Source organism: Ricinus communis, chromosome 2, assembly GCF_019578655.1.
Source record: "Ricinus communis isolate WT05 ecotype wild-type chromosome 2, ASM1957865v1, whole genome shotgun sequence".
Classification (NCBI taxonomy): Eukaryota; Viridiplantae; Streptophyta; class Magnoliopsida; order Malpighiales; family Euphorbiaceae; genus Ricinus; species Ricinus communis.
The window spans coordinates 3,341,547-3,355,620 of NC_063257.1; the positions used below are offsets into that span (position 1 = coordinate 3,341,547).

The 14,074-nt window shown below is 32.1% G+C and overlaps 3 protein-coding genes across 3 annotated transcripts; 2 read left to right on the forward strand and 1 right to left on the reverse strand.

The window, feature by feature from the left end:
* The first annotated feature begins 4,791 nt into the window (after nt 1-4,791).
* Nucleotides 4,792-5,421, forward strand: LOC125369164 (zinc finger BED domain-containing protein DAYSLEEPER-like). The gene is made up of 2 exons (XM_048370888.1): nt 4,792-4,891; nt 4,961-5,421. Exons 1-2 carry the CDS (start codon nt 4,792-4,794, stop codon nt 5,419-5,421), a joined length of 561 nt encoding a protein of 186 aa, XP_048226845.1.
* A 296-nt stretch (nt 5,422-5,717) lies between these two features.
* LOC125369165 (zinc finger BED domain-containing protein RICESLEEPER 2-like) lies at nt 5,718-6,578 on the forward strand. The gene has a single exon (XM_048370890.1). The coding sequence runs from the start codon at nt 5,718-5,720 to the stop codon at nt 6,576-6,578; it is 861 nt and encodes a 286-aa protein (XP_048226847.1).
* A 3,578-nt stretch (nt 6,579-10,156) lies between these two features.
* Nucleotides 10,157-12,838, reverse strand: LOC8278847 (subtilisin-like protease SBT3). The gene has a single exon (XM_002510148.4). It carries the CDS (start codon nt 12,589-12,591, stop codon nt 10,291-10,293), a length of 2,301 nt encoding a protein of 766 aa, XP_002510194.2. The 5' UTR covers nt 12,592-12,838; the 3' UTR covers nt 10,157-10,290.
* Between the last annotated feature and the right edge of the window lie 1,236 nt (nt 12,839-14,074).

Genomic DNA, 14,074 nt, shown 5'->3' on the forward strand with positions numbered 1-14,074 from the left:
GCATCTGCAAAATCAGAATTTGGAAGCCATTGTTTTGAGCCTTCTCCTAGCACGCACTCCAGTAACATTCATAATCAGAAATTAACGTAGAATGGGTGTAGATGCACTTCAATGAAGCTATTATTATATTATTTAAAATTATAATTAACATATATTTTAAAATTTTATTTTTAATTTGATAAATAATTTTGAAGTACCAACATAAAATATTTAAAAGGTATTTGACTTATAAGGCTTTAAAGTAAGATCCGTTAAGAATAGGCTTTGCACCTCTCTTTACCTTTACTTGAAATGACAACTATGCCATCGAAAAACCATTCACATCCAAAATGGGCTTTCTCCTTGAAACTACAAACAGATTTATGAATAAAATTGGCTGCTTAGGGCCACAAGCCCAAGTATTGGGTGTCCGAAACCCTAATGCCCTATTTGGATTGTTATATCCTGGATTCGGATACGGGTACACGATGCATTATGTACCCGAGACTAAACACACGTTCGTGTTAATAGTTAATTAAGTTAAGCATTTTTGTAATTATAAAATTGAACTTGTAATATGATTAAATATTTAATTAGTTAAAGGACATAAACAAACTAATACCGTAAATTTAAATTCATTGCAAGACACATCAATTATTATATTCTAAAATAACTCTTTTACTGCATTCCAACTTCTCATTTTATATTAAATACTACTACTAATTTTATTATTATATTTTAATTTTAATTTTTTATATTTTAGTATATTTTATAATTCTTTTCACATAAATTTATTTTCTAATAATATGCTAGTATGAAAATACTATATATTAAAATTAAAAGAGTTTTAATCAAAATAATTAAAATAAATATAGAGAAAAGTAATTTTATATTTTTAAAATATAAATAATATTATTTTTATCATTTTTTCCTTTCTTATTTTAATCCCAAACATCACCGTTATAATTTAAATTTATAAAATGACTTCTAGATTCATATGTTATAAATTATAGGTTCATCATATATATATATATATATATATACTTGAGGTTTATAGATTATAGTTTAGAAATTCATAAATTAAATAAAAACATATTCACATCTTAAGATAGGTTCATTAATAAAAATTAATAAATTTATAGTTTATGTTTAATGAATCTAACACTAATAACATATGAATATACACTTTATAGGTAATGAACTTAAGAATTATGTTTAATAAATCTGACACTAATAATAGATGAATATACACTTTATAAGTAATGAACCTAAAATTTATATTTAATGAATTTGAAGTTTATATTTAATGAACCTGAATTAATAGCAGATGAATATACATTTTAAAAGTAATGAACCTGACACTAATAATAAATGAATATACACTTTATAGATAATGAATCTAAAAGTTATTTTAATAAATCTAACACTAATAATAGATGAATATACACTTTATAAGTAATGAACTTGAAGTTTATGTGTAATGAACCTGAACTAATAACAGATGAATATACACTTTATAAGTAATGAATTTGAAATTTATGTTTAATGAATCCGACACTAATAATTGATAAATATACACTTTATAAGTAATGAACATGCTGCTTGTGTAAAAAATAAATTAATACAGATTAAATAATAAATTCATCATCAATAAATTATAAGTTCATTAAATATACATTTGAGGTTCATATAATATAATACATTCATAATTTGAAAAGTAAATTTATTGCTAAAAACGACAATTAGTAGAAAAAAATGATACATAAGTCTTTTTTTTTTATTTTTTAATATTGTATTTTATAATAAATAATAAAAAATTAAAATCTATTAACTATTATTAAATTTTTTAACTTTTGAATAATAATATAATTAATATTTAATATAAAATAAAGTCAATTTTAAAAGTTAATACTTAATAAAATTATTAATTTACCAATATCAAATATAAAACTGTATTATGAAATTTATAATTAACTAGCTTGAGACACAATTATTTTATTGTTCAAAAAATCATATAAAATCAAAAGAAATAAAAAAAACTAAATACAATTGAGAAAGCAAACAAATAAAAATATATTTTTAAAAATTCTTTACTGTGTACGTGCGCTAGTCCTAAATCAAAAAAATGTTACAAAATAAAATTTGTCAATCTGCCGCACATGTTAAATAGGTCATATACATGTGCTATGTGTACCTCGTTCCATGATATAATTTGCAGACCTTTTTGCTTCAGTCTCCAAGTAAAAATACTTTAACCTTTCTATAAAAGAACAGAGCACATAGACTATTGCTATTTTCTTCATCCATTAATTTTATATTTTTCCACCTAAAATTCCATTATCATATTTGATTTAAAGTTAAAGTCAGCTACTTTTATTTTCTTAATATTTGCCCTTCCTAACCATTCTTCAATTTGTCATGTCATCCTTATGTTAAAGGTGAGATAATATTTGATACCAGTTTGTTAAAAGAATTGTATAAGAAGTAGTATTGATATTGTTGTTGCTGTTGAATGAGTTGGAGTTCGTAAAAGGAAATGTTGCAAGTAAACGTAGGAAAGCATCCACAAGATTCCTACCCCTTAGAAGACAAGGCAATTAAAATGGGTTCATCTATTTCGAAAGGTCAGTTTGGAAACAATTTTTGAGAATCCACTCTCTGTGCTTTTGTAAAGGCATGCAGCCTTAGACGTACCCTTCATGGGTCCTTCTCTTAAAAGAGATATCCCATCCTTCAATTATTAAAGTTGTTTTTGGTTTCTATCTCTTTGACAAGAGATGATAATCGACGGAATGATTTGCCTACTCCGGAGATATTCCATCTATTTATACTTAATTGTTGAATGTGTAATAAATATTTTCAATGTGTTCTCTTGTACAACAAAAGCTAATACATATATAATATGATGGAGGAAGAAACTGTTGATGGAGAAGGAAGGTTCATTTTTCACACCAAAGGGTCATATATAAAGTTTTAGTATCTAAATAAGATCTTCCACCTGCGTCTTTATTAACTAAATTAAATTAAACATTAATTCAAATCTCCTTTGTGGAAAGTAAATACAAGTCAGTAAGGCAAAATAAATTTAGATTAAGGTTTAACTTTTTAAGTATTATTTATTCTATTCCATACTAATTGTCTTTTTCTTTTTTTCAAATTAAAAAAAATTCATATTATCTATCATTCTTATATATTCAATACAATATTAATATTTCTTTTTTCAATTTTTTTTCTTGTACTGAAATAGGCGTAATAAATCTTATAATATTTATAAAAGGGTAATTGGATATAATTTGGTTATTTTTTTTATAATTAAGCTATTTAAATTAAGTCTATTAAATGCTGTCTTAATCTAAATGAACTACTAAAAAGTGATAATTAATATGAAAGAAAGAGTATAATTTTCAGTACTCTTTCATCGTTAAAGTCTCCCAGTATATGTTCATAGCAAGTTTATGATTTGGTTTCCCACAAGTTAAGAAATAATTATCTCTACAGTCCTTCTATTAACTAGAGCTTATATGTTTATTAATTAGGATAGAGGAAGACCATTTTTTCCACTACTTAGAAGACGTACATCACTGAATTAAATTACATTTTTTTGCAATAGGGATGGCAATGGATCCTGGACCCGACCCGGATCCGTTTTCACAGATATAGATCTTAAAATTTTGGACCCGACGGATCCGGGTCGGATCCGGATCCTGCTTTGAAAAAACGGATCTGGATCCGGATTCGTTTACCCATTTACCCGTTTAATTTATAATTTCAATATTTTTTATATTGAATCTGATTGTCTGAGACTCTAATAACAACTCTAACTTAAGCCCAACATCTCAAAAGCCCTAAACCCTAAATTCTCTAATTCTAACTTCCCTCTCTAGTACTCTGTAGAGTGTAGTGTAGACTCTAGAATTCTGTATTGCTTCATGCGAATCTGCCGCTTATGCCTTCTCCTCCATTGAAGCCAACAGTTCACTCTCTCTCCTCCATTGAAGCCAACATTTCAGTCTCTCTCCTCCATTGAAGCCAACAATTCAGTCTCTCTCTTCCATTGAAGTCAGTTCGTGAGTTCTGTTCGTGAGTTCAATTCGTGAAACAATTTACAGTATTTTTTTTTCTTTATGCATAACTGAATATCAATTTATCAATCAATTGGTTTAATTTTTTATGAATCAATTCTTAATTTGTATGAATAATTTTGAAAAATCGGGTTAATTAATAATCTTTACAGATATGGGAAAAGGGGTTTTATGCTTTTATTAAAAAATTGAAATCCTTTTTTGTTGAATGCTGATGTTCGTGACTCTATGTTAATTGATGTTCGTAATTTTTATTGAATTAAGGTTCGTGACTTTTGGTTAATTTATCATCCATTGGTTTGTTTTATAATAGATTTATAATGTTCATGAGTTCATAGGCTTAATAATGTTGATTTAGCTAAATATTAAGTTGTGAAAATAATGTCAGACAATAGCCGAAATTCTGCCGACTTGCCGAGCAATTGAAATTTAAGTATAATATTTCAGTCTTTACTTTGAAGGCTTAATAATGTCAGACAATAGGCTTAATAATGTCAGACAATAGGCTTAATAATGTCAAACAATAGGCTTAATAATGTTGTATAACAATAATATCTTTACTCTTAAAGATATATGTTAATAATAATGATGTATAACATTTCAGTCTTCATATTAATTTTTTTTACGTGAGCTCATATTAATTATTATTGGAAATCAATTTTAAATTGTTGACCTTTATAATATTTCCAGTTTATGGATATGGAAGAACAATCAAATTTTAAAGATAGTAATGAAGAACCATTTTGTAGTGTTGTCCGATCAAAATGAGGAAGATGATTTGGAGGGGTTTGTTGAGGTCGAGAATGATACTAGCAAAGAAAATGAATCTAGTAGTTCCAAGAAAAATAAAAAACTAACTTCTGAAGCATGAGATTATTTTGATGTGGTTAAAATCAAAGGTATACAAAAGGCAAAGTGTAAGTATTGTAAGAGTGCACTCTCTTACTCTGGAAATAATGGAACCTCACACCTTCTCAAACATGCTAAAAAAATATGTTCGGGAAGGCATTTGAAGCTTCCGTCTGGTCAATTACAATTGAAGATTAAGACCGAAGTTGATGGGACTACTTCTTTGACAGTTAAGGAAAAACAAAAGAAAGTGATATTTGATCAAGATGTTTCAAGGCGAGAGTTGGTTAGAATGGTACTAATACATGAATATCCTTTGTCAATCGTGGATCATCTTGGTTTTAGGAGCTTTGTCAAGAGCTTAAATGATAATTTCAAGATTATTTCAAGGAACACGTTAAGGAGTGATGTGATGAAAATGTACAACAATGAAAGAATTTCTCTTAAGGATTTGTTAGAGGCTAATGAGGGTAGAGTGGCAATAACAATCGATATGTGGACCTCCAAATAAAAAAGGGTACATGGTCATTCGCATTTCATTGACCAACAGTGGGTTTTGCATACTCTTACATTAAGGTAATTGCTTAATTGATTTCTTTCTAATATTGTATAAATAATATAATGTTTATATACTTATATTTTGTTCTTTTTGGTTATTTGAATTTTGGCTATATGATTATATGATGCTTGTGTTATTTGGTTGGTAATTGTTCTAGCTCTTATTTATGTATTTGGTATATTTATTTTGTGTGTAGGTTTTTTTTTGTGCCATGTCCACACACAAAGGGGGTTATTGCTAAGGTTCTTATGGATAGTTTGTCTCAATTTTCTTTGAAAAATAAAATTTCTTCTGTTGTTGTTGATAATTGTACTACAAATGATGATATGATCAATGTTTTATTGGAGAAATTAGAAAGTAGTTGCTTGGTGTTAAATGGAGATTTTTTGCACATGAGATGTAGTGCTCATATTCTAAACTTGATTGTGAAAGATGGTTTAGAAGCGATTGATCATGCAATTGTCAAAGTAAGAGAGTGTATAGCATTTTGGATGTCTACCCCTAAAAGGATTGAAAAATTTGAGGAAGCTTGTCGTCTTTTGAATGTGACTAAAACTAAAAGAGTGGGTCTTGATTGTAAAACTAGGTGGAATTCTACTTATTTGATGCTTGAATCTAGTTTTCCTTTCAAGGATGTTTTTAATAAGTTGAAACGTCTAAATAAAAGGCTTAAGTTTTCTGTTCCTAGTGATAACGATTGGACTATGGCTACTCTTGTTTGTCAAAAGTTGGAAATATTCTACAAGGCAACCAAGGTTTTTTCTATTAGAAATCATCCAACTACTAATTTATTTTTTCGAATTGTTTGTGAGATTAGACTTGCTTTAAATCGTTGGGTGCAAACCGATAATCATGAGGTTATTAGGACAATGGCTAAGAGTATGGTTGAAAAATTTGACAAATATTGGTCACATATTAATGGGATTTTAGCTATTGCTGCCATTTTAGATCCTAGAAACAAAATGGATTGTGTGGCTCATTATTTTGGAAAATTATATGGAGATGATGCTAATAGTGAAATGACAAGAATGAGAAAGACCCTTGATAATCTTGTCCATGAGTTTCAAAATAAGAATGAGGTAGTGAATGAACCATCACCATTAAAGTGAGGGTTTAACGAGTGTGGTGATGAAGATGATTTTGCAAGATCTAAGAGACAAAAAGTTAAAAGTACACCTTTGAGGAGTGAGATTGATCAATACTTAGAGAGTGACACTATGCCGGAGGATAATGAATTTAATGTTCTTAAATGGTGGAGTAGAGATCAAAATTATCCAACTTTGAAAAAAATTGCCAAGGATATTCTTGCAATTCCCGTCTCTTCGGTTGCTTCGGAAAGTGCATTTAGTATGGGTGGAAGAGTGGTTAGTGCCCATCGTTCTCGACTTCATTCTCAAACCGTGGAGGCTCTAATGTGCTTGCAAAGTTGGATGGTTGATGATGTGAAAGGTAATATTTTACTTAGTTATATTTCTTTCCTTTTAATATAGATTTCATCTTTTATTTCTAATCTAATGTAATTTTAATTATTTATGACAAAGACAATTTTAAAGGATCCCTTTCATATTCCACTATTACGGAAGATTGTGAGGATGATAATGATGCACAATGGATGGATGTAGTTGATATCATTGATATGGTAATATTTAAAAAGTTATATTAATATATAAATATTTATTTTTAGTTCTTATCCAATCCCTAATTATTCTCTTTGGTTGTTTGTCTATTGTAGGATGTTGATGATGTTAGTAGTGATGAAGAGTATTAGCCTTTTGGTAGTTGGTGCAAGGTGCTATTGGGAGATGAATGTTGATGATGCTCATTTGTATCGTTATTCAAAAGACATATATTATTGGATTGTTGAGTTTGTATAAGTTGTTTTGTATTATTGGATTAGTATGGATTAGTATAACATTTGAACCTGTACACTTTGAGGAAGGCTTGAAAAGTATAACGTATGTGTTTTTTTTTTTTGAATTCTATAACTTTTGGAAAAAAAGAAGATAAAATCAGCAAGATCCGTTTAGGATCCGTTTTGGACCCGGATCCGTAGAATCCAACGGATCTGGATCTGGATCTGGATCCCAACTTTTCAAACCCGACGGATCCGGATCGGATCTGGATCCAGGGTCCAAAAACATATATGGATCTGGATCTGGTCCAGATCCGACCCGTTGCCATCTCCAATCGTGCTAGTAAAGAGTTTTCAGAATCTCATCATACTTTAGTGTAAAAATAAATAATATTTTTACTTGTCAAAAAAAATAATTTATAATTCACTGCTGGGTATACTTATTCTATTTGTGTATGTGAACTCGAGTAACATCTTGCAACAATTGAGCTTTAGAAGTCATTGCGCTCGGTCTTTGGCAAATAACATATCATTGATTGGCTGTGGAAGAAATTAATGGGCACAAAAAGCTTAGCTTGTTAACTTTGACAGTAAGCAGTAGAAAACAAAAGCGGTATACTTGAAAATTGAATTATTAGTCAATTACCATGTTTTAATACGGTGGCCCAATACTTGGTGACTGGAGGATCGAGGTCTCTTGAAATATGGTGGTTATTTTTTTATTTTATAAAAGGAAATTCTCTTTTTTCTTAATACACTATGCTAACCACATCTATCAATAAAAATAATAGAATTATTAGTATAAAAGTCTTTATGCACTAATTTAAAGATAGATAGTCAAAAGTAGTCCCTTGCTAATTCATTGTTTGGAGTAGTGGAAAGTTGAAGAATTGGAAAAAAGAAAAAAGAAAAGAGAAAGTGAAAGAATATTCTCATTGGTTGGAAGAAGAAGAAAATTGAGAGAAAAAAACTATGGCGGAAAATAAGTGAGGAGCCCATAAAATTTTTACCTCCAATTTTTGAGTAAAAATAAATTATAACACATTAACATAATAAGAAATAACCATATCTACTGTTAAAAGAAGAAATGAAATTATTAGTCCCATAAGTTTTTATATATTAATTTAAAGAGTAGCCCCCCATAGTTGAATTTAATGCCTTTGCTACTTAATTGTTCATCCTTCCCTTCTACTTCCATATCGCTTTCACTCTCTCGCATTTCCACACTCATCTGCTGTCATCGCATTGCATTATCGACCATTTCTTCTTGCATAACTTTTCTTATGTAGCAATCTAGACTCATCAACAGTGTTGACTTCTCTATATTATCACTCTCATTTAACAGATCTTTTGGTTCATTCATGTGCCTTCAGATGCTTCCAACAAATCTACTTTTTCTTCAGGATATATATATCAACTTATCTGAATTTTAAAAGTGTATATCTACCTAAAGCTATGCTTTTGGACAGTGAAGTATTATGAATTAGGCACAGATTAAAATTAATTAACACCGAAGCCCTACACTAATTGTTTAAGTGAATAAACAGTAACCCTAAGCATTTTAATCGACTCTTTCTATTAATAAATTAGCGTAATAGTTGATGCTAATAAAGTCCTAATTTGTTTAATCAAAAGTAACTTCAGTATTTTAATTAATCAAAAGAGTCGTAATTAATTTAATCAATTTTGCCACACTGATGTTAATCAAAAGCGTTCAAAGTGATACTTAACAATAATAAAGAAGTGATTTCAAACTTAATCCATTATACTTATAGTATTAAAACTCTGCTAATTCTTCCTTCTTGCACCACCGTTCTAGAATTATGATGACAATGCCATTCGAGTAAGAGTGAAGGGAACGAAGGAATATTGATTTCTTTGCCTTTTCTAAGCAACTAGTGTAAAGAAATCGAGAGAGAGTGAACCAAGGAGAGAGGGTGATTTCAATAGAGAGATAGAAGCTATAAAACGATAACCAGAACAGCTATCCTATTAGAATAGAAATTGGGTTAGGATTAGAAAATTAGGGTAAAATAATTTAGGGATCTTACCAACTAGCGAGACCTAAAGATAACTAGAAAAATTAGTCAATTTAAAATGATATAACTATTGGATATAGAGCTCTACCTACCACATCATTTAACTGAAATAAAAAAAAAAAAAAATTGGTACCAATAGAATGTTTTGCCCTATCGTTATATCTATTTTCAAGAGACAACTAATATTATTTTTTTCCAGGACGGAAAAGGAATCATTCTCATTGATTGGAAGAAAAAAAAAATGAGAGATATGAAAATTAGGGTAAAAAAACAAGGTTGGTTCCGACATAATATTTTCCTTCTAGAGTAGAAATGGGTAGAAAAATAGTTAAAAGGACAATTACATCTATTTTATTAATCTTACCAACAAAACTTAATTATTTATATTTAATTAATTTGAATATTATGTTCATCTTGCTAATGATTCAGTTTAAAAAAAGAAAGAAGAAGAAGAAAATTCCAAATTCTCATGTGTGAATCCAAATAGCTAGAAGACTTGAGTTGGAAGTAATTGCTTTCATGTTTAGTGGAATTATGTGATCACTAACCGCAATTATTACTATCAGGTCGTTTTCTCCTTGTGGAGAAAAGGAATCGCAAGAAAAATCAACGTCAGCCTGGAGTGCATGCGCTAATGTATTGTACTTGTAGTAGTCCATCTTATTCGAAGCTTGTAAATCTATTCATTCAGAAGAATAAAACGGCTCTAGTCTCCTGAATGTGCTGAGCCGTTCTGTAAGTTAACAACATATTTGAATAAAAACATCAAGTACGTAAACAAAAGCAGCAAAGCACCTTAATCATATAAAGTTCACCCTTCACTTTTACCAGTCTTTATTCGTAAAGATTTCACTCATTTTATAGCAGATATCATTTCATAACTTATCAAACGTTAACATTATCTCTAACACCAACAACCACAACCACAACTCAATCAAAGGCCACAAGAGGTGAAATTGCAATAGGACTCCTGACTGTATGAACTCCATTCTCTTCTGTCCAAACGATGGAACCAAACGACACCTTTCCTTTCTTATCCGCCCCATAATATATTGTAAGCCTATAGCTCTGCTTGTCATGTTTCTTTCCAAAAACCAAAGTCTCGGGCCAGACGGTGACAGTGGCACCCAATGGTGCAATCACCTTAGCATTATAAATTGCAGCACCTTCTCCTACATTTGTTACAGTCCTTCGAAATTTTCGGGTTAAGGTTACACCTGCTGATGTTTTGTTGTCATACAGAGCAATAAATGATGGATAGTTGAGACCAGAAGAAGAGCTTGTACAATTGTAGCTGTTTGATCTTGTGATGGTTAGAATTTGTTTCTTTGTGTAATTCATGGAGCACAGAAGATTGACATAGTCTTGCGGTGTGGCATCATAAATCAGACCTGGATTTAGTGCTCGATTAGGATCAATTTGGCCAGCTCCCATGGCTAAAGGAGATGCATATCCAAGCTTGTCATCTCCATTGTCTCTGATTGGATTTTGAGTGTTATCCAATGGGTTCGCTGTGGTAATCATGGCAGACCGTATAGCAGCTGGACTCCAGTCTGTGTGTGCACCTTTCAGGAGTGCAGCTACACCAGAAGCATGAGGACACGCCATTGATGTTCCAGAATCAATTCCGAAGTTACTTGGTAAGAACACATTCAATCCGATTTGAGCTGCTACTCCATTTGGAATCCAAGAGGCCAAAACTTGTGACCCAGGCGCCATTATATCTGGTTTCAGGATTCCGGGACAGCTCGAAGAAGGACCTCTTGAAGTATAAATAGCTGCAGCAGGAGCAGGCTTTGTGCCAAGAATGGTTTGCTGGAACTTCATGCTAGCAGAGGGGTTCTTATCGGTTGTGGCATACTTGATGACAACCGCTGCATCATTGGGGCTAATCACAACTGCAGGACTATATACTTCACCCAACTCAAAAATCAGCTGAGAATCTGAAATGAAAACAGCAGCAGCCACATTTGATGAGGCTGCAACAGCTTCCTTTTGGCTAAAAACATTCCCAGTATCGTCGCACAAGATGACAGCAGGAGGAGCTTTAGATAATAATTTAGTAGAGTTGCAAGCGGAAAAGGTCTTGTTATAAACCAGTGGCAAATTATCAACCAAGGCATTAGCTGGGAACAGAGTCCGTCCGATGATGGTTTGGCCATTGCCAAGAGTTAAAGTCCCAGCAAAAGAGCGATCAATCGTGCCAGCAGCAACTGTTAAAAGCCATGGAATCCCATTATGCAGGCTTCCAAGTTCAAAATCGTTTCCTGCTGAAGATGAGACGATCACACCCTTCTCCATTGCTGCAAATGAGGCTATTGCTATCGGGTCCTCATAAAGCGGGACATTATCAAATCCCATGGAAATAGATATCACATCAACACCATCAGCAATAGCTTGGTCTATGCCTGCAAGAACATCAGATGCATAGCGACCATCACCTTCTTCCCACAAGACCTTGTACATGGCTATTCTAGCTCGTGGTGCCATACCTCTAGCTGTTCCAGCAGCATAACCAAAGAATGATGCATCTTTAACATAGTTACCTGCAGCTGTGGAGGAAGTATGAGTCCCATGCCCATAAAAGTCTCTTGGAGAATTCATAGTGATTTCAATTCCAGGATTTGCAGCTTTGACACCTTTGTTAAAATATCTAGCTCCAATAAGCTTTGAATTGCACATGGAGGAATTGAACTCATCTCCTTCTTCACAAACTCCCTTCCATCTTGAAGGTATTGCAGTCATACCATCATCTTTGTAGCTCTCACTTTCTGGCCAGACCCCACTATCAATGACTCCAATTATAACATTTTCACCAAAACTGGAAGCAGGCCATAGGCCGGTGAATGGATTGAGGGAAAGGAATTCATGAGTGTGAGTAGTATCCACTGTGACCATCTTGTCTTTGTAAGCAGAAACAAATCCTGGATAATTTCTAAGAGCTTGTAGCTCTTCAGGAGATAAAACAGCACTAAAACCATGAGCAACGTTATCATAAGAGTAAATAAATGATGGGGAGAGTTTAAGATCATTGTTTGAGAAGGTGAGGTTTGTAGATTGGAGTGAAATCAGGGTTGAGGTGTACCAGTCCTGATGGGTAGTAAAGATTTTTGGCATAAGAGACTTGTCCATGTGGACAATATATGTGGCTCTCTCTACTGAAGTTGAGGTAGCAGAAAGAATGAAGAAGACATGCCATGCAAAAAACAGGAGGAAGGAAAGAATTTTCATCTTTTTTTTTTTTTTCTTTTTCTATCAGTCAAAAGATTTTGGTTTGTGCATGAAGGTTGATTTCTTTTGTCTTTATATAGAGGCGTCTTCGCTGCATAAACTATAATGCAAATGCGAATGTATAAACTCAAAAGCGAAAATAAAAAATTGACATGCTAAGAACATGTACATAGGTATCAGTAAGAAAATCTCAGTTGAATGCACAAGGCATTAAAACTGAATATAAAATGTAATTAGGATCCAAGGAAAGTGCAAGGGAAAACACTAGGTGATCAGGTCACTTCAATGTATGAGAAAAATCAACGTCCTTTTCCTTACTGCGCCCTCTGCCAATTTTCCACTTAATTTAACTAGCTTTCTTTTACTGACTTGGAGGTTTATACGTTAGGAATTAGGGAGGATTTCATATATAGCACTGTTTCTGTTTAAGTATTACGTACCCTTTTCTGGTGGGCTTTTGGCTCCTCTCTCATTTAGGCGTCTTCTTAATTTGACAATCACAGCTCATGTGCCAAAAATAAAAAATAAAAAGCTGAAGTTCACACTTGCAGGTTGCAAACATAAATTCATGATCAGCTGAGCTGGAGTGCTCATCTCATAATATAGACAAATAAGAGTAGAATGATTTATGAGAATTAACCCATCAAGCTACTGAGATATATAGACCTAAAAACAACATTTCATTAAAGAAAAAAAGACTGTTCTGGGTGGTTTCTTCAAGAAATGATAACAGAGGAATCACACAAATGAAAAGAATAGAAAGAAATAAAGAAACGTTTCTCTCTACCAATAAATGCAGAAATTGTCGATCTGAAATTCATGGTAGGAGGACTGTAAGAGTAGCAATAGAGCCTGCTATTTCATACCCAAAAGGCAACAGTACCTGCAGCACAGACAGAACACAGTGTTCACATTAAAAATGTGCAAAACAACAGAATGGTATGGTCTGATTGGTAGGGCATATTGTAACCAAATAAGAAAAGATATGCCTTGATCTGTACAGTCGTTCTTGATTTTGAGGAGATTCACTTTCCAGATGAGAAAAACAATTAAAATACTAGAGGTCTAGAAATAAAGATCTCTAATTAGATATCAATAAGTGTAGTACCATTTAACCACAATGAATTTATTAGATTAATGGCGCATTTGTTTTCCCATTTCACATTCAAATATATTTAGCATGCACAAATTGCAGTGAGATCAATATAAATGTGAACTTAGGACTGAGGATTCCTTAGACGTAGTCAATTGAATTGCAACCAATAGCCAAGAGATCTGAACTACCCATCTTTCGCTGCTTGGTTTACCAGTTATAAGCCAGCTCTCCAACTTTAGAAGGGTTGAGCAATGATGCCACTATTTACAAATTGCAATACAACTGTAGAGGTCCCTGCCGGAATGAGAATAAGCACGGAACCAAGTACTCAATCATTCAGAACGAAATACCAAAAGCAAGGTCATGTTGGTGGGCACAGAATAGAGA

What these genes read in the sequence shown, in the direction of transcription:
- LOC8278847 (XM_002510148.4), bottom strand. Translation starts at nt 12,591, where the DNA reads ATGAAAATTCTTTCCTTCCTCCTGTTTTTTGCATGGCATGTCTTCTTC.
- LOC125369164 (XM_048370888.1), top strand. Translation starts at nt 4,792, where the DNA reads ATGAAGAACCATTTTGTAGTGTTGTCCGATCAAAATGAGGAAGATGAT. An exon ending in TAGCAAAGAAAATGAATCTA is followed by an intron (nt 4,892 to 4,960) that starts GTAGTTCCAAGA and finishes TTAAAATCAAAG; the next exon opens with GTATACAAAAGGCAAAGTGT.
- LOC125369165 (XM_048370890.1), top strand. Translation starts at nt 5,718, where the DNA reads ATGGATAGTTTGTCTCAATTTTCTTTGAAAAATAAAATTTCTTCTGTT.